The sequence below is a fragment of the Dermacentor albipictus genome, chromosome 1, assembly GCF_038994185.2.
Source record: "Dermacentor albipictus isolate Rhodes 1998 colony chromosome 1, USDA_Dalb.pri_finalv2, whole genome shotgun sequence".
In the NCBI taxonomy this organism is placed as follows: domain Eukaryota; kingdom Metazoa; phylum Arthropoda; class Arachnida; order Ixodida; family Ixodidae; genus Dermacentor; species Dermacentor albipictus.
Window position 1 is genome coordinate 14,974,701 of NC_091821.1, and position 15,000 is coordinate 14,989,700.

The following is a 15,000-nucleotide window of genomic DNA, read 5'->3' on the forward strand; positions in this document are numbered from 1 at the left end:
ACAAATTATCACCCCGTAGCTATAACTATGCGTGTTGACAGAGAGTTGGACGTCGAATGTTCGCACACGGCCTGCGGGAAGTGGGCCGGGCGAGGCAGAGAATGGCGCCAAGAAGGGTTATTTGCCCCTCCACTATATAATTTTGCGGAAATCTGAAGTGAGGGCATCGTTGCCAGGGCTATTTAGAGGCTGCACGCCACTTGAATGGGGAAGGGGAGGCGTAATGTGTTTATGCACAGGACATTGCATGGCGAAATATAGCCGCAACAGCTTCCGGTACTGCATCATTCTTAATTTACTGCCGCAATAGCGCATTGAAGGAGGAGAGCTCTTAATCTTGTTCGGCTCTCTAAACGCGGATATGCACGTTGAACCAGTTGAGGTGATGCCTGTTGCGCTCAACGTAAACGAAAGATGAAGGAAAATAATAATAAAGAAATAAAGAAAGCTGAGGGAGTCATCAGTTGCGAAATTTCGACGTATGGACTTTTAGTCCATTGAAATTGAAAGTGGACTTAGTACGTCATGAAAAAATAATATTTATACTTAGGAACTTTGGCTAGAAACATTAGTATCGTGGATTGCTGCATATGTCACGAACCGCAAGCAGCTCTTTGAAAGAGACGGGCAACTTTCGGAAACGTATTCCAGTGACCTATCTGGGTTACTTTGGATAGTGTCCTTGGTCCCGCCCTTCTGTTCCTAGTGTATAATAATGATATCGTATAGCGTTGTGGAGTCCAGTATCAACCTATATGCAGTTTTCTATCAATGAATGCGTTTTGTACAGCGAGATCTTTTTTTTTTTTTGCCAGCAATGACCAAATCGCATAACAGCATACTGTATTGGTGCGCATGGCGAGTAGTCATAGACAAAGAAAATTATTTCTTCATTTCAAGCGGAAAGAGTTAAGCATGTCTTTACCTTCACAATCGATGGGATCTTCACCTTTACAGGAAGTTTCAATCTATACATTTAATATCTGGGGGATACTGACACACCGTAATTATTTTAATGAAATAATTATTTATTTAATTCTGGCGCTTTGCGCCCCACGACCTCATTATGAGGCATGCCATGGTGGGGGACTCCGGATCAACTTTGACCGCTTGGGTTTCTTTAACCAGCACTGTTTGGCAGCATGCGAGTGTCATTCCATTCCGCACGCGGCCTCCGCGACCCGAATCGAAACCATCACCTCGTGTTCGGAAGCGCAACTCCATAACCACAAAGGCTACCGCGGCTTGTTAACACCCCTTGGAGCGTGCACACTGACAACATCTGCGCGTCAGCCTTTCTAATTTGCCAAGGCATAAACTGCGCAACGCCTCTCGGCGCGCTCAACTAATCAGCTACGCTACTATGATCAGACCCACGCTTGAACACACTTGCGTCGTCTGGGACCTGTATACCGATGACGGCATCAATGAATTTCTACGAGTACAGGGAAAAGCCGCAAGGGGTGGCTTGTACGAACATTTGATAACGAAAATAATAACGAGTTTAAGAACGCGTTCTTACATGTTCCTTAGACAACTCCTAGTCCGCACTAGAACGCGCTATTAAATTCGTTATTATTTTCGTTATTAAATGTTCGTGCGAGCTGCCCCTGGTTAAGTTGCCCTAAGTATTTACGACAAGACTTCTCCTCCCAACTAATGAAGCTGATGCTATAGCCAATGTTACTCTTTGCGCAGCAAATGTCAGCGGTCAAATTTTTATCTTTACTCCAAATTAACAAACTCTTCTCGACACCAGTCAGCACCTGTAACCCACTAACAACGAGATACACCCGCCATACGCATTAAGTTGCACTCCCTGGTACTGTGTTTCGCTCGAACCAGTACGTTCGAGTACTTTTTTTTCTTTCAAAGAAGTACATAACGGAATGAAATAAGTTTACCGAATTTACCAAATGTTCGCATTGTGCACCCTGCCTGCAACATTCGCTGTGTTTTATTTCGTTGTCTACCCTGCTTGGATACTCGCAGGGTAATCTGTACGTAATATAAATAAAAGAGCAAACAAATCGCGAAATAAAAATAAAAATGCAGACGTGTTTTAGGCCGCTCTGTATATCCGTGACCAAAAGATAGTAACGTGGCCTACACATGCTAAGATTGCATAATTCAAACGAAATTGACGTTTTAAACTTGGCTACGTGCTATTATTATTTTATATATCCCCCCCCCCCCCTCCCGAATTCCTGCATTAGTTATGTTAGTTCGAACACGAACGGGCACCGGATAGCGAACGTTCATTATCGTATAGCTAAGGCGGGCGGTCGGTGGCAGACATTTTTCTTTGCGCAGCTCCAGGCCCGATCTTCAGGAGGCCATCCCGGAGTGGGCTGAGAGGATAAAGGAGGCCTACTTCAAGTAGTTCCTCCCCCCACCCTCTATTCCATTGGCCCCTTCCCTTTAAAGAGGGATAAATAAAGTTTTTTCATCATCATTTTTAAAATCCCAACTGCTTTGTGAATTCTGCGTCAGGTGGCATTGGATACTGACCTGCAGTCCTGCTCCGTGAACACGGTTTTGCTGATGTCGATGTGAGATCCGTGAACACAGCGCTTAAACTCCTCCACGTTCCAACAGGAGGCCGTGCGGCGGATGGCTGGGGAGAAAACGGCAGGCAACTAAGTCTCACTAATTGTGTCTCGCTATTGTCGACTCAATATTCAAACGTACGCCTCTTCTACATCCAATTTACCGAATTAATCCAAGTAAAACTAAAGCACGAAAAAAAGGTGTTTCACAAACCATATATAGTAATTCGTATAGTAAGCGCACCGTGTGCGATTTCTTAGCAAAGCGACGAAACGATCCTTTATGGCCCCACCTCCACTCCTCCTCCTGTATATATATATATATATATATATATATATATATATATATATATATATATATATATATATATATATATATATATACTCTCTTTATTGCTGACAAATAGTGGGCTTGCCTAATACCAATGACAACCATATAATGACAACTCTTATAAATAACGCATTGGATCTTGTTCTAATGTCCGCGCCTGAGAGGGTTAACGCTATCACTTTTGCGGATGGGTTCGGTGCCCACCGGTTATTACAGTTCACGGTTCATACAGCTGCATGCTCACGTCACCTGAAGACTAAACAAGTATTTGATTACAAAAAAAGACGTCAGCGTTATTAACAATGGTTTTGAAACCTTCATATTGTCATTCTTGGCAACTTTTTCTAAGCGGACAGGGAACGAGAATTTTTCCCGTAGAAGGAAACATTAATGGAACTAGCACATACGCATAGACCAAAGGTTTCATTTCGCGTAAACGAATCCAAACCGTGGTTCAGTAAGACACTTTGTACTCTAAAAAATAAAAAAAAGAATTATCGCTACAGGACTGCCAAACGTGAAGACACACCTGAATCTTGCAGAATACACAGAACTTGTGATAAAGCCTACTGCAATGCTCTGCGTCAAGCTAAGCATATACTTCTCTTGCGATCTGCAATCTCTGCTTCAAGATAACCCCAAAACATTTTGGATAGCGATCTCCCCTGCCGAACATTCCGACATTTCACCACGCTTGATAGTTCTGCCTCGCCGATGGCGACGTTGCTTTCTGCATCTGTTTTTAACAATTACTTCACGGCCGTATCTACAAAAGAAAACCATTCGCTAATACCAACACCAATCGAACTCGGCTATGCATACATGGCCCCTATCAGTGTAATAAGCACTGTTGTTGCTGAATTGTTTAACAACCTCAAGATGTCAACTTCAACCGGCATGGATAGGATACACTCAAAAATCTTGACGTATGCTGTAGTACACTATAGCACAATCCTTTCTCGCTTGTTTCTATAGTTTCGTATGACTGGGAGGTCAGTAAAGCTATACCCTTTTTTAAGTCCGGTGATAAGATCGCTGTTAACAATTGCCGCCCAATATCAATAAAAGCATTCCCGGTAAACTACTAGAACACATAATCTTTTAAAATGTAGCACATCACTTGGACACTAACAGCTTCTTCAAGCATCAGCATGGTTTTAGAAAAGGACTATCGTGTGAAACACAACTAATGGAATTTACTACAGATATTTTTATAAACATGGAATCGGGCCCACAGATACACCCCATTTTTCATTGATTTCGTTAATGCTTTCCATCGCGTTGCTCATTGCCGTCTCAAAGCTAAACTTTCAGGCTTAAACATCGATTCCCTAACGGTACCTTGCATAAGAAACTTTTGGTTATTCCCTAAGCAATTCACCGTCGTCGATAATTGAGTTTCCACTGTTAGTGATGTAAAATTTGGCATACCACAAGGAAGCGTAGTCGGACCATTACGTTTTTCCGATTTATATTAACGACCTGCCATCCGAATGATAGGTGCCATTCGAAGAATGATAGGTGTAACGTTAAGGGATAAGAAAAGAGCAGATCGGGTGAGGGAACAAACGCGAGTTAATGACATCTTAGTTGAAATCAAGAAAAAGAAATGGGCATGGGCAGGACATGTAACAAGGAGGGAAGATAACCGATGGTCATTAAGGGTTACGGACTGGATTCCAAGGGAAGGGAAGCGTAGCAGGGGGCGGCAGAAAGTTAGGTAGGCAGATGAGATTAAGAAGTTTGCAGGGACGACATGGCCACAATTAGTACATGACCGGGGTTGCCCCAGCCGATGCCGGGATGCCCCAGCCGGTATGCCCCAGCCGATGCCACCTACGGAGCTGATGCCACAGCCTATGCCACAGCCGGAGCCAGAGCCACGCCAAGTGATACAGCTGTGCACCGCTGTAGAGTGCACAGCGCGGGTTCCTGACAAACTGCCCAAAGAACGACAAGTGGTTATGATAATCCGGTCTCTCATGAATACTTTTCGAATGCTCTTGAACAACTTACACACTCCGTCAGCGCGAAGTGCAATGCAAGTGCTGGATGCTCTCAATTCAGTACTTGAAAGTCTTGAGTAATCATCATGGCTCACCAGCAGCATTCTATTCGCACTGAAGTCAAAAAGGTTGGGGTTTAGCTTAACAATATACTGTCACGTAAAGCAACGTACTGCTTACGCCCAGCGGCTCCTTGGTCTTCACTGGTGACTCCAACGTGCATCAACAGCTATGGGGAAGCATCAAGGTTAGCTTCAGACAGCAAAATGACGGCAGCCTAACGTATCGGCGGAGCACTTGCTTGGACTTGAATTATTTTCAGGCGCTTTGCTGCGTGCACACACAGTGTTCCTTCCATCCCGCTTTCCTTTTCCTATTTCCCCTTTCTCTTCCCCCAGCGTAGGGTAGCAAACCGGACGCTAGTCTGGTTGACCTCCTTGCCTTTCCTCTCTTTGCTCTCTCTCTTTCTACTCCTTTTTTTCTTTTGCTAATTGCCCTGTATCCTCTCCTTACGCAATACTTCTTCGGGAGCCTGTGAACTAACTAACTAACTAACTAACTAACTAACTAACTAACTAACTAACTAACTAACTAACTAACTAACTAACTAACTAACTAACTAACTAACTAACTAACTAACTAACTAACTAACTAACTAACTAACTAACTAACTAACTAACTAACTAACTAACTAACTAACTAACCAAATAAATAAATAACACCGTTGTTACCCGCAACAATATGGACTGCGTTAGTTACAGTAAAGCATCGATAATCGAGAGTCACTCGAGGCATCAACATCAGTTCTTCACACAGCTGATCAGGCCGTGCAGCACGAGGCGAAAACGAGCCTCGACGTGTCGCCACGACTAGCTGTTCCGGAAATGTGGTCCTGTGTGGCCGACAGCTGCAGGTCGGTATACGAGAGAGAGAGAGAAAGAGAGAGAGAGATAGAGAGAGAGAACATAGGAAGGCAGGGATGTTAACCAGTGAGGACTCTGGTTGGCTACCCTACGCTGGGGGAAGGAGAAGGGGAAGAGAGAGAAGGGAGATAGAAGGTGTAGAGACATGTACGGACAGTGCCGCTTGTGCAAACCAGACGTTCTCAGAAAGCACAAAAGTGCCTTCACTGCCTTCTGAGCCGTTGATCGGTAGGGACGGTGCTCTAGTACTGCCTGTTCACTCAGAGGACGATAATCTAATTTCGTCAATGGTTTGACAAAGATTGTCTTTGTTCTTGAAATTGAAGACAATGGCACAATAATTGGTCAATGTTCTATTCGCATCCGCAAACATCCCATGCAGGAATATGAGCCATTCCAATTAGCGCTGAGTAGGCATTCGTGCAGGAACTCCAAGCCACAACCGACACAGAAGAGACGCTTCGCGTCGGTGCAGACCAGCCGGACGTCCGAGTTGCAGTGACGGGTTTCGTCTGTGCAGTCTTGTGCGCCTTGTATGTGCGGTATTCCACTCTGCTAAGGAGATCGTGCGTGCTAGAATGCAAAGTTGTCTCGCGGCGTCGGTTCTTGAAAGAGGAATGGGGACGCAGCGGTCTTCTTGGTTTGACGTCCGAGCTGCCTTATCTGCGTCATAATTTTCTATGATGGCGCAATGACCTGGTATCCAATGAACAGATATATCATGGACTTTTCCTCTTAAGTGATGGACAAGTTCCACGATTTCGCACGTGAGCTGATCAGGAGTTTCATGTCGGAGAAACGATTGCACACATTGCAAGGCCAGCCTTGAATCGCAGAAGGCTGCCCATTTTCTAGGACTACGGAGCGTTTTCCAGGTATATGGAGCGTGTTATCGCGTGCGCCGCAATGTCAATGAACTTGCGCCATGTGTTATCTGGCTTGGCTAAGGAAGAAAGGAAGAAAGAAAGAAAGAAAAAAAGGAAGGAAGAAAGAAAGAAAGTAAGAAAACGCAAGACAACAGAAAGAACAACTGCAAAAACACATACGAATATGAGCAACGGCGCCGATAAACAGCGCTCAGTCTCCATTATTTCCAGACTGAAGCAAAGGCTGCGACCTTGGCTTCTCCAGAGGCTGCGTAGTACAACGATGCTCACTCATGTGCCAAGTGCGTCTCCTCCTTGTGTCGCGACGTATTTTTCTGTAGCGTTAGACCTTCGTAATTATATTCTCGTGCTTCGTTTTCAGCGCTGGCAATGTGGTTAATGTGGAATAAGATAGGATTTGCAACCATGGCTATATACACCGACGTGCCTTTATACGTTCGTTACAAGGTCCATCTAAATAGGTCGCGAAGCTTGGGACGAAAATTGTGCCAAAACCTATCGCCAGAGATATGAGTTAGTGATACTTGATTTAAACGCGACTAGGAGGTTAGTGGGGGGGGGGGGGGACAAACACTGAAACTAGCAAACCTATCTGAAAAAAAAAGAATGTTCGAAAATTTCAAATCAGTATACTGTCACGCGACTAAATATTCCGTCTCAAATAATTTTGCGTTACGAAAACGACAAATGTAAATTTTTTTTATTTCACAATTTATTAGTTCGTTTTTGGTGACCCCTATCAACCAGTGATTCTGGCGCAAGACTTGGCAAGACTGCGAACCAGCTACTGTGTCGAGCGGAACGGCGTTGCTCACTTGAACGCGGTGGTTTCATCCGAGTTTTTTTTTTATTTCCTTGCATGTTTGTTGAAAGTGTGGCGTGCGCATCACTTCAAAATTCGCCTGACCTAGCGCACGGCATTTATTGGCGAAAGTTGTGAGTGCAGGTTTTTCGTCGTGCAAGTTCACGCTGCGGCATCCGACGCACTCTGTCTCGTCGTGACGATAAATGCCAAAAGCTCCGTGAAGAAGCGTCGCACTATGTTCGTTCACTCTCCGTAACACAGGTTCTGAGTGTCTGACGGGCAGCAAAACTCAGCACAGTGCTTTGGCGGGCTAGTTGGTGCGAATCTACAATTACTTTGTTTAGCGTAAAACAACGGACACAAGAAAGACGACAGGACAAGGCGCTTTGTCCTGTCGTCTTTCTTGTGTCCATTGTTTTGCGCTAAACAAAGTAATTATGCAGCAAAAATAGTAAGTCGAATGTTTTCCAAATGACAATGTGTGGCAGCGTTGTCTTGTCTGATGACTATTGGATATGAGTACATGGTGTTGTACGGAATTGCGACTGATTCTGTGAAAATGCTTCGCATATATTGCCATACATTGCGACTGCGCGCTGGCCATAGTACTTTTAATTCGCTGAAGCTTGTTTTGTTTGGTCAATTATATTGATTGCATTAATCCAGACGAATAAAAGTGGAGTGGCTTTTGAAACCTCTGTGGCACTGTCCTTTATTTCCATCGTATTTGCTCACCTTCCCAAGGAACCTACAGGAGCAATAGACATCAATAACAGCCTAATTATGTTAGCACCAAGGTCTAAGCACCATAAGCACCATAAGGTCTTGACGTCACTGCCATTTCCGGTTGTGACGTCACTTTTTATTTTGCTTGCTGTTAGTTGTCCACCCGATACGTAGATGGCGACGGTTGCAATGGGCCGCCATCTTTCGACATGTGGGCTTCTATGGAACCTTCGCCACCAGTTTACATATATCTTGTTCCTTATGTACTGGCAGGTTAACTGTGGTTAAATTTAAACCTCCGGTACAGCCTATCACAGTTACAATCAGTTCGAAAATTACCCAAATGCACTAGGTGAAATTTTAATGGTTTCACTTGTTACTTACGAGAAATTCTGGCCCAATTTTATCGGTGTTTATCCAAAGAGAGAATTTTTGGTTTCCTTCAAAAAAAGTATTCTTTGATTGTGAGCTTGCTAACTTTTATTTTGAGCTGAATTTTTTTCGCATGTGGGCCTCCCGGTCTTTTACATTGTTTATTTGTATGTCAATTGGGCAGTTCACCAATTTCAGGCACATACTCCTTTAGGGCGATGTACGATGGCTGTTCTGTGCTTGACGTAAAATTATCATGTCTATTAAGAAACAAAACGAAATGAAGAATAGTGTAGCATTTAAGACAGAGACGTGAGCTAGTGGGAACTAAGACAGGTATGTTCAGGCGCGTAGGAAAAAAAAAGTGAAATTATTTTTCTTACGCATTGGAGCATGTCTCTGAAGAATAGCAAATTTGAGGTGACGCGGTGTTGAAGCATATATGCAACCGTCGTATACCAGCACCGGCCTTACAATTCGTCAGCGAATTTTCTTCAGATTCAATTCAATTCAATTCTCTTTATTTACCAGAAAATATCCTGGCTGGACTTCTGGGCTAAAAGCTGCAAGAAAACAGCTTAACGGGGCCCAGGAGACCATACATGCACGGCAACATGTGACAGGTAAACTGATAACAGATGTTTAAAAGCATCACACAGGAAGTTATTTACACAGATAGTAGAATGTCATTACACATTAATTAAGAACGTGCACTCTTACTCGAGGAAAACAAAAACAATGCATTTGTGTTACCATGCACAACAAACATAAATTCAAGAAACAAACAAAGCACAATTCTACCATAATACGTAACACTAATTTTACTAACAGAAGGAAATGGTTACACCACTAATACAAGAACTAAGCGCAATAATATAAAACAACATCAGTTATATCGATACCAATTAACAAGAATAAAACAATAACGCATAAGGCATCAGATACCAGAGTATAACCTGTTTTGTAGAACAAAGTCCATTACTAATGTAGACCCTATTTTAATAGGCTATTGAATGAATAAATAAACTAGTAGTTCAGAAATATTTCACATAATATATTTATTGTGGGTTTGTCTAAGTCATTATGTTTAATTAGAATAAATGGGAACTTATGTTTCAAAGACTGGTGTTTATATATAGTCGGTAGGAAAACTGGCTATAAGCCACTCTCCCACGTTACGAGTATTGATATCATGGCTGTTGCGCTGCAGAAATGCAGTAGGCTGAATAAAGTGTTTGAATGCAGAAGAGCAGATGTAAAATGAACGTAGGACGCCGAACTCATGAATATCTGGGATTCTAATTATTCTGTGTGTGCGAAAGTATGTGGAGGATGGAAATGAATAACCAATGTTAGCAATGTGACAGACAGCGTTCTTCTGTAAAATCAGTATTGTATTTGTATTACGCTGAGTTGTAGTAAGCCATATACCAAACTGCAGTAGTTTATGTGTGATTGAAATAGCACATTATATATTTTAACTTTTATTTGTGTTCGGAGAACTTCTCGGCAACGCGATAAAACTCCCGTAGCTAAATAAAGTTTCTTACATAAATTATTTATGTGAGAATCCCAACTTAGATGAGATGAACATGTTACACCAAGGATCTTGTGTTCATCAATAATGCCGATTTTCTGTTCTGCGCACATAACATGCTGTTTAGTGTTGAATATCTTGTTTCTAGCTCTCAAAATTATTACCTTCGTTTTCCTAGGGTTAAATTTAAGTTTATTGGATAGCGACCGTGATTTAATGTTACCTTATAATCGATTACATGTTCCTGCCACCTCATCTGCATTTTCGTCAGACAGCAAGACTGTGGCACCATCCGCATATATGATAAATTTCACCGTCTTGTCAATGTTTGCGTTGTCATTTATAAAGACATTAAAAAGAAGGGGGCCTAATACGCTTCCCTGCGGGACACCTCTACTAATCGGCATTCAAGATGAGCGATAGTTGCCCCGACACATGCATTGTGATCTGTCTGTTAAATATGATTGAACTAAAGCCACAGGAGTGCCCCGGACACCATACATTTCTAGCTTACGCAACAGTATATTGTGGTCAAGGGAATAAAAACATTTAGTGAAATCCACGAACAAACCTAATGTATAGAGCTTGTTGTCGATGTTTTGTAAAATGAGTTCTTTGAGCCTTACGAAAGCTAACTCCGTCGACCTTCCCTTCCGAAAACCAAACTGGGAATGACTGATAATAATATAATCTTGAACCTAACTATTAGCATCCCATCACACTCACGAAATCTTACGCCTAAGCACATCTTCAATTGTAAGAAAACCGACTGCACTGCCATTAACTCTAGTCTTGAGACGTTCTGCGATACATTCATTCTTACTTTTTCCTCCCGTACTGTCGACGAAAACTGGGCGATCTTCAAACACAAGTTATTAACACTTATGCATACACATATACCTTTAATAATTTCATTGCGACTTAACATATCAAAACCGTGGTATCATAGATCTCTGCGAACTCTACAAAATAAAAAGAAACGCTTGTTCAAAATAGCTAAACGACTGAACACTTCTGCAGCTTGGTTAAAACTAAAATTCTGCGAAACCGCATATTGCCGTGCTGTTCGTAAAGCTAAGCATAAGTTTTTCGCATGGCTTATAGTCCCTAATGACTAAAAATCCCAAAAAATTCTGGCGTACCATTTCCCCGGCTTTCTCTTCGACTAACTTAGCACTACAGGATGAAACCGGTAATTCGATTCAAAAAGAAAAATGCGCTGATGTTTTAAACAAGTACTTTACCTCCGTAATTACGAAGGAAGACTGCTCAAATACTCCTAGTATTGCTGACTTCAATTATAGGTATATTAACCGCATAGAGTTAACCGTAGAAGGGATCGCTGCCATAATAACGAAACCTAAAGTATCCGCAAGCTCCGGTATTGATGGAATTAACAATAAATCTTCAAACTAACAATAATCCCTTGCAGTTTAATCCTTTACCATATCTTCACTCAGTCACTAATGGTACACTTCCACACGATTAGAAAATTGGCAAGGTAATACCCATTTTGAAATGTGGAAATAAAAGTAATGTAAATAACTAACGCCCCATATCCCTGACTAGCATCCCTTGCAAAATATTTGAACACATAACTGCATGTAACATTGTGCAACATCTAGAAAATAACCATTTCTTTTTTCACCAACAACATGGTTTTAGGAAAGGCTTGTCATGTGAAACCAAGTTAATAGAATTCACCCATGACCTATTTTCTAATATGGAAAGTAACATACAGACAGACTGCATTTATGACGATTTTTGTAAAGCTTTCGATCGTGTAGCACATTGTCGTTTAATTACTAAACTGTCGTCCTTTAACCTTGATTATTTAACTGTATTATGGCTCCGTAACTTTTTATCCTTACGCAAGCAGTTTACTTGGGTGAATGACACCTCATCTACGTTATCTGACGTTACTTCTGGTGTTTCTCAAGGCAGCGTCCTGGCTCCTTTATTATTTCTTATCTACATTAATGACCTTCCACCTCATATAACATGTAGCATCCATTTGTTTGCTGACGATTGCATATTATACCGCAAAATTATGACTCACGCAGATCATCTGGTACTGCAACAGGATCTTGACAAAATTACTTTTTGGGGCTCGCAGTGGCAAATGACACTTAACACTGACAAATTCAAACTAACGACGTTCAGCCGAAAGTAATCAAACTCGACTTACACGTACTCTCTTAACAATAATTCTATATTGGTAACGCCCAACTACAGGTACCTTAGTATTAACTTCACTTGTAATCTTTCTTGGTCAACACACATTAAAATAGTTACTGCCACGGCATCACGCACACTAGGATACTTGAAACGTAATCTTCATGCGCCACCTTCCATTACACGGAAACTAGCATACCAGAAATTTGTTTGTCCACAACCCGAATATGCATCATCCATCTGGTCACCTCATCAAGTCTGTCTAATCGACTTACTGGAATCTGAGCAAAACCACGCTGCACGTTTCATCGCTCGAGACTATAACCGACACCGACATAACATGCAGATTTCATTATCACTATCATCCTTGGAATCACGTAGAGAAAAGACGGGGAATGCGGGAGATGGAGATTCAAGACGATGAGCAAAACGTGAACAAGGTGAATGCAGGCGCCAACGTTTCGACAAGTGGACTTGTCTTCTTCAAGGCGACGTATGCTTTATACAAAACGGATACGAGAGAACGCTTCATTTGACGTGGGAAATCCCCAGACTCCAGTGCTAAATTAAATATATAAACCAGTACCGGGACCACACAATCTAAAACAAATTTTATAGGTCTTATATGAAGATTGTATCTAATGCACTACTGTTTTTAAGACTCATAAATGTTCTATAAATTTCTGCTCATCTGTTGGTTTAAGAAATATGCTTTCAGGGGAACAAATAATTAAGTATGAGTGAGATATCAGTATCTTGCGTTATGCTGGAAGTGAAATATTTATTGGAACAATCATCAAGAATTACACCGGTCAATACGTGATTGTTTAGTGTAATTTCAACTGTCATGAGGTCTTTCTTGCTCCACCCCAGAATACTCAAGCCACCTGCTCGCATTGCGGCGGAGAGCATATATAATACAACCAACTGTGATGCGTCTTCATTTAAATGTCCCAACTGTACTGGCTCTCACGAAGCGACTTCAAAGGAATGCCCAAAGATGAAACAAGCAGTTCGTATTCTTCGAAAAATGGCAAGAGACCAATCTTCACGTAAAGAGGCTGCTCAATCTGCTCGCCAAAGTGACGAACGCTCGCGAAAGAAGCGCCACAAAGCCATTTCAGAAGTACATAGTGGGGCACAGGCTTCACGACCACCTCGGACTGTGCGTGCATCGAGCACGGTAACGGCGCCTACTGCTGATTCAAGATAGATGACAGCACGCGGCAAACATTCACCTCCACCGTCTGATACATACACGGAATGGCCTTTGCTGGCCTCTAGGCCCACGGCCATGCCAGCGGGCCCTAGTGGTCCTCTGCGCCATGAAGCCAAAAATTATAGGGCCAATGAAACCGGTGGCACTACGGGCAAGCAAGAAGATGGACACAACGAGAAGGAGAGCGTACATGAAATGCTGAAGCACCTGGTGGAGTCAATGCGTGCAATTCTCGGTGGTCTCCAGAATCCGGCCGCTAAAAGTGTCCTGCAGGTGCTCGCCGCGCTGGAGCCGCTTATCGCAGCTCTTTCCATGCTATAAAGCTTTTGTTTGGTGCTTGTGCTGCTCACGCAGGGGAGGCCCACACACCAGCTTCGTTCTAGCGCCTTTCAATTCACTTGAATCGGTGACTACTGACTAGATACGGAATCAGATATTGGCTTCATGAATGAGCTTTCTGAATGTTTGTTATCAGAATGTTGAACTTGCTTTAAACGTTGCGCATCCCTCTTTCGATGTCATCATCATTCCTCATCCCACCTTTATGTCCCTGTTCCCCCTCCCCCTGTGAAGAGTAGCAGGCTAGAGCGCGTAGCTCAGGCCGACATCTCTGCCTTCATTCAAGTAAATTATTATGATTATAGCTTTCCAAGTACATCGGGGTTTCTTGCACTGATACTAGAAAACAAGTTCTCGTAATACGCTGTCTTTGCTTTTCGAAGGTCACTGTTCAATTTATTTCTGAGTGCTTTATATTACTTTATTAAATCTTCCGCCCGAGATCGCATGCAAGCATGCATGAAATAGTGTATTTTTCTGGTTTATCTTACGCCTAAGGGCAAATGTGACCCATGTTTTTCTGATTTTCTTTCACAATTTAAACCTTATAAAAAGAAAATGAAACATAGATATCTGCGAAAGTTCAGGTACGCTGCATAAAGGTATCTTATTTTATAAACGAAAGACCAGTCATGCATACTAATAGCATGCTTGAAAGCTTGCAGTGCCTCATAAGAGAAATACTGAGCTGTGATAGTCCCATGCTGGCGTTTCTGCTGCATTTGTGAGGAACTATATTGCATGAACACCAGACAACGATCACTTATGCCTGATAAAATAGGACCGGCGCTAGAAACAAGTGTGTCAGCATTTGTAATCAGTAGATCTAATAACGATGAACTGGATACTGTGATATAAGTTGGCGTTGATATTACATTTGTGAAACCTGCTGAGTGAAGGCATGAGATAAAATCGCATGCCCTTCGAGTGTTTTAAGATTGAAATCGCCTCCACATACAATGCGAAATTTATTTGAGCAGATATGTTCCAAAAAAAGCATTAAAAAATAAGACATTTCATGATGTCGCCTGCTGGAGGACGGTATGTAACAGTCATAACTTCGATTTAACTTTTAAGTACTAACAATTTGAAGTCATCAGTAATTAAAAAAAACTAGGAACAAGTTCATAG

General features: G+C 42.2%; 1 protein-coding gene across 1 annotated transcript in view; it reads right to left on the reverse strand.

The window, feature by feature from the left end:
• LOC139060223 (uncharacterized) overlaps window positions 1-15,000 on the reverse strand; it is a 38,572-nt gene that overhangs the window by 1,342 nt on the left and 22,230 nt on the right. The window contains exon 8 of the mRNA XM_070539283.1: window positions 2,512-2,617. Within this exon, the coding sequence (XP_070395384.1) occupies window positions 2,512-2,617 (106 nt within the window). The remainder of the gene's footprint in view (window positions 1-2,511; window positions 2,618-15,000) is intronic.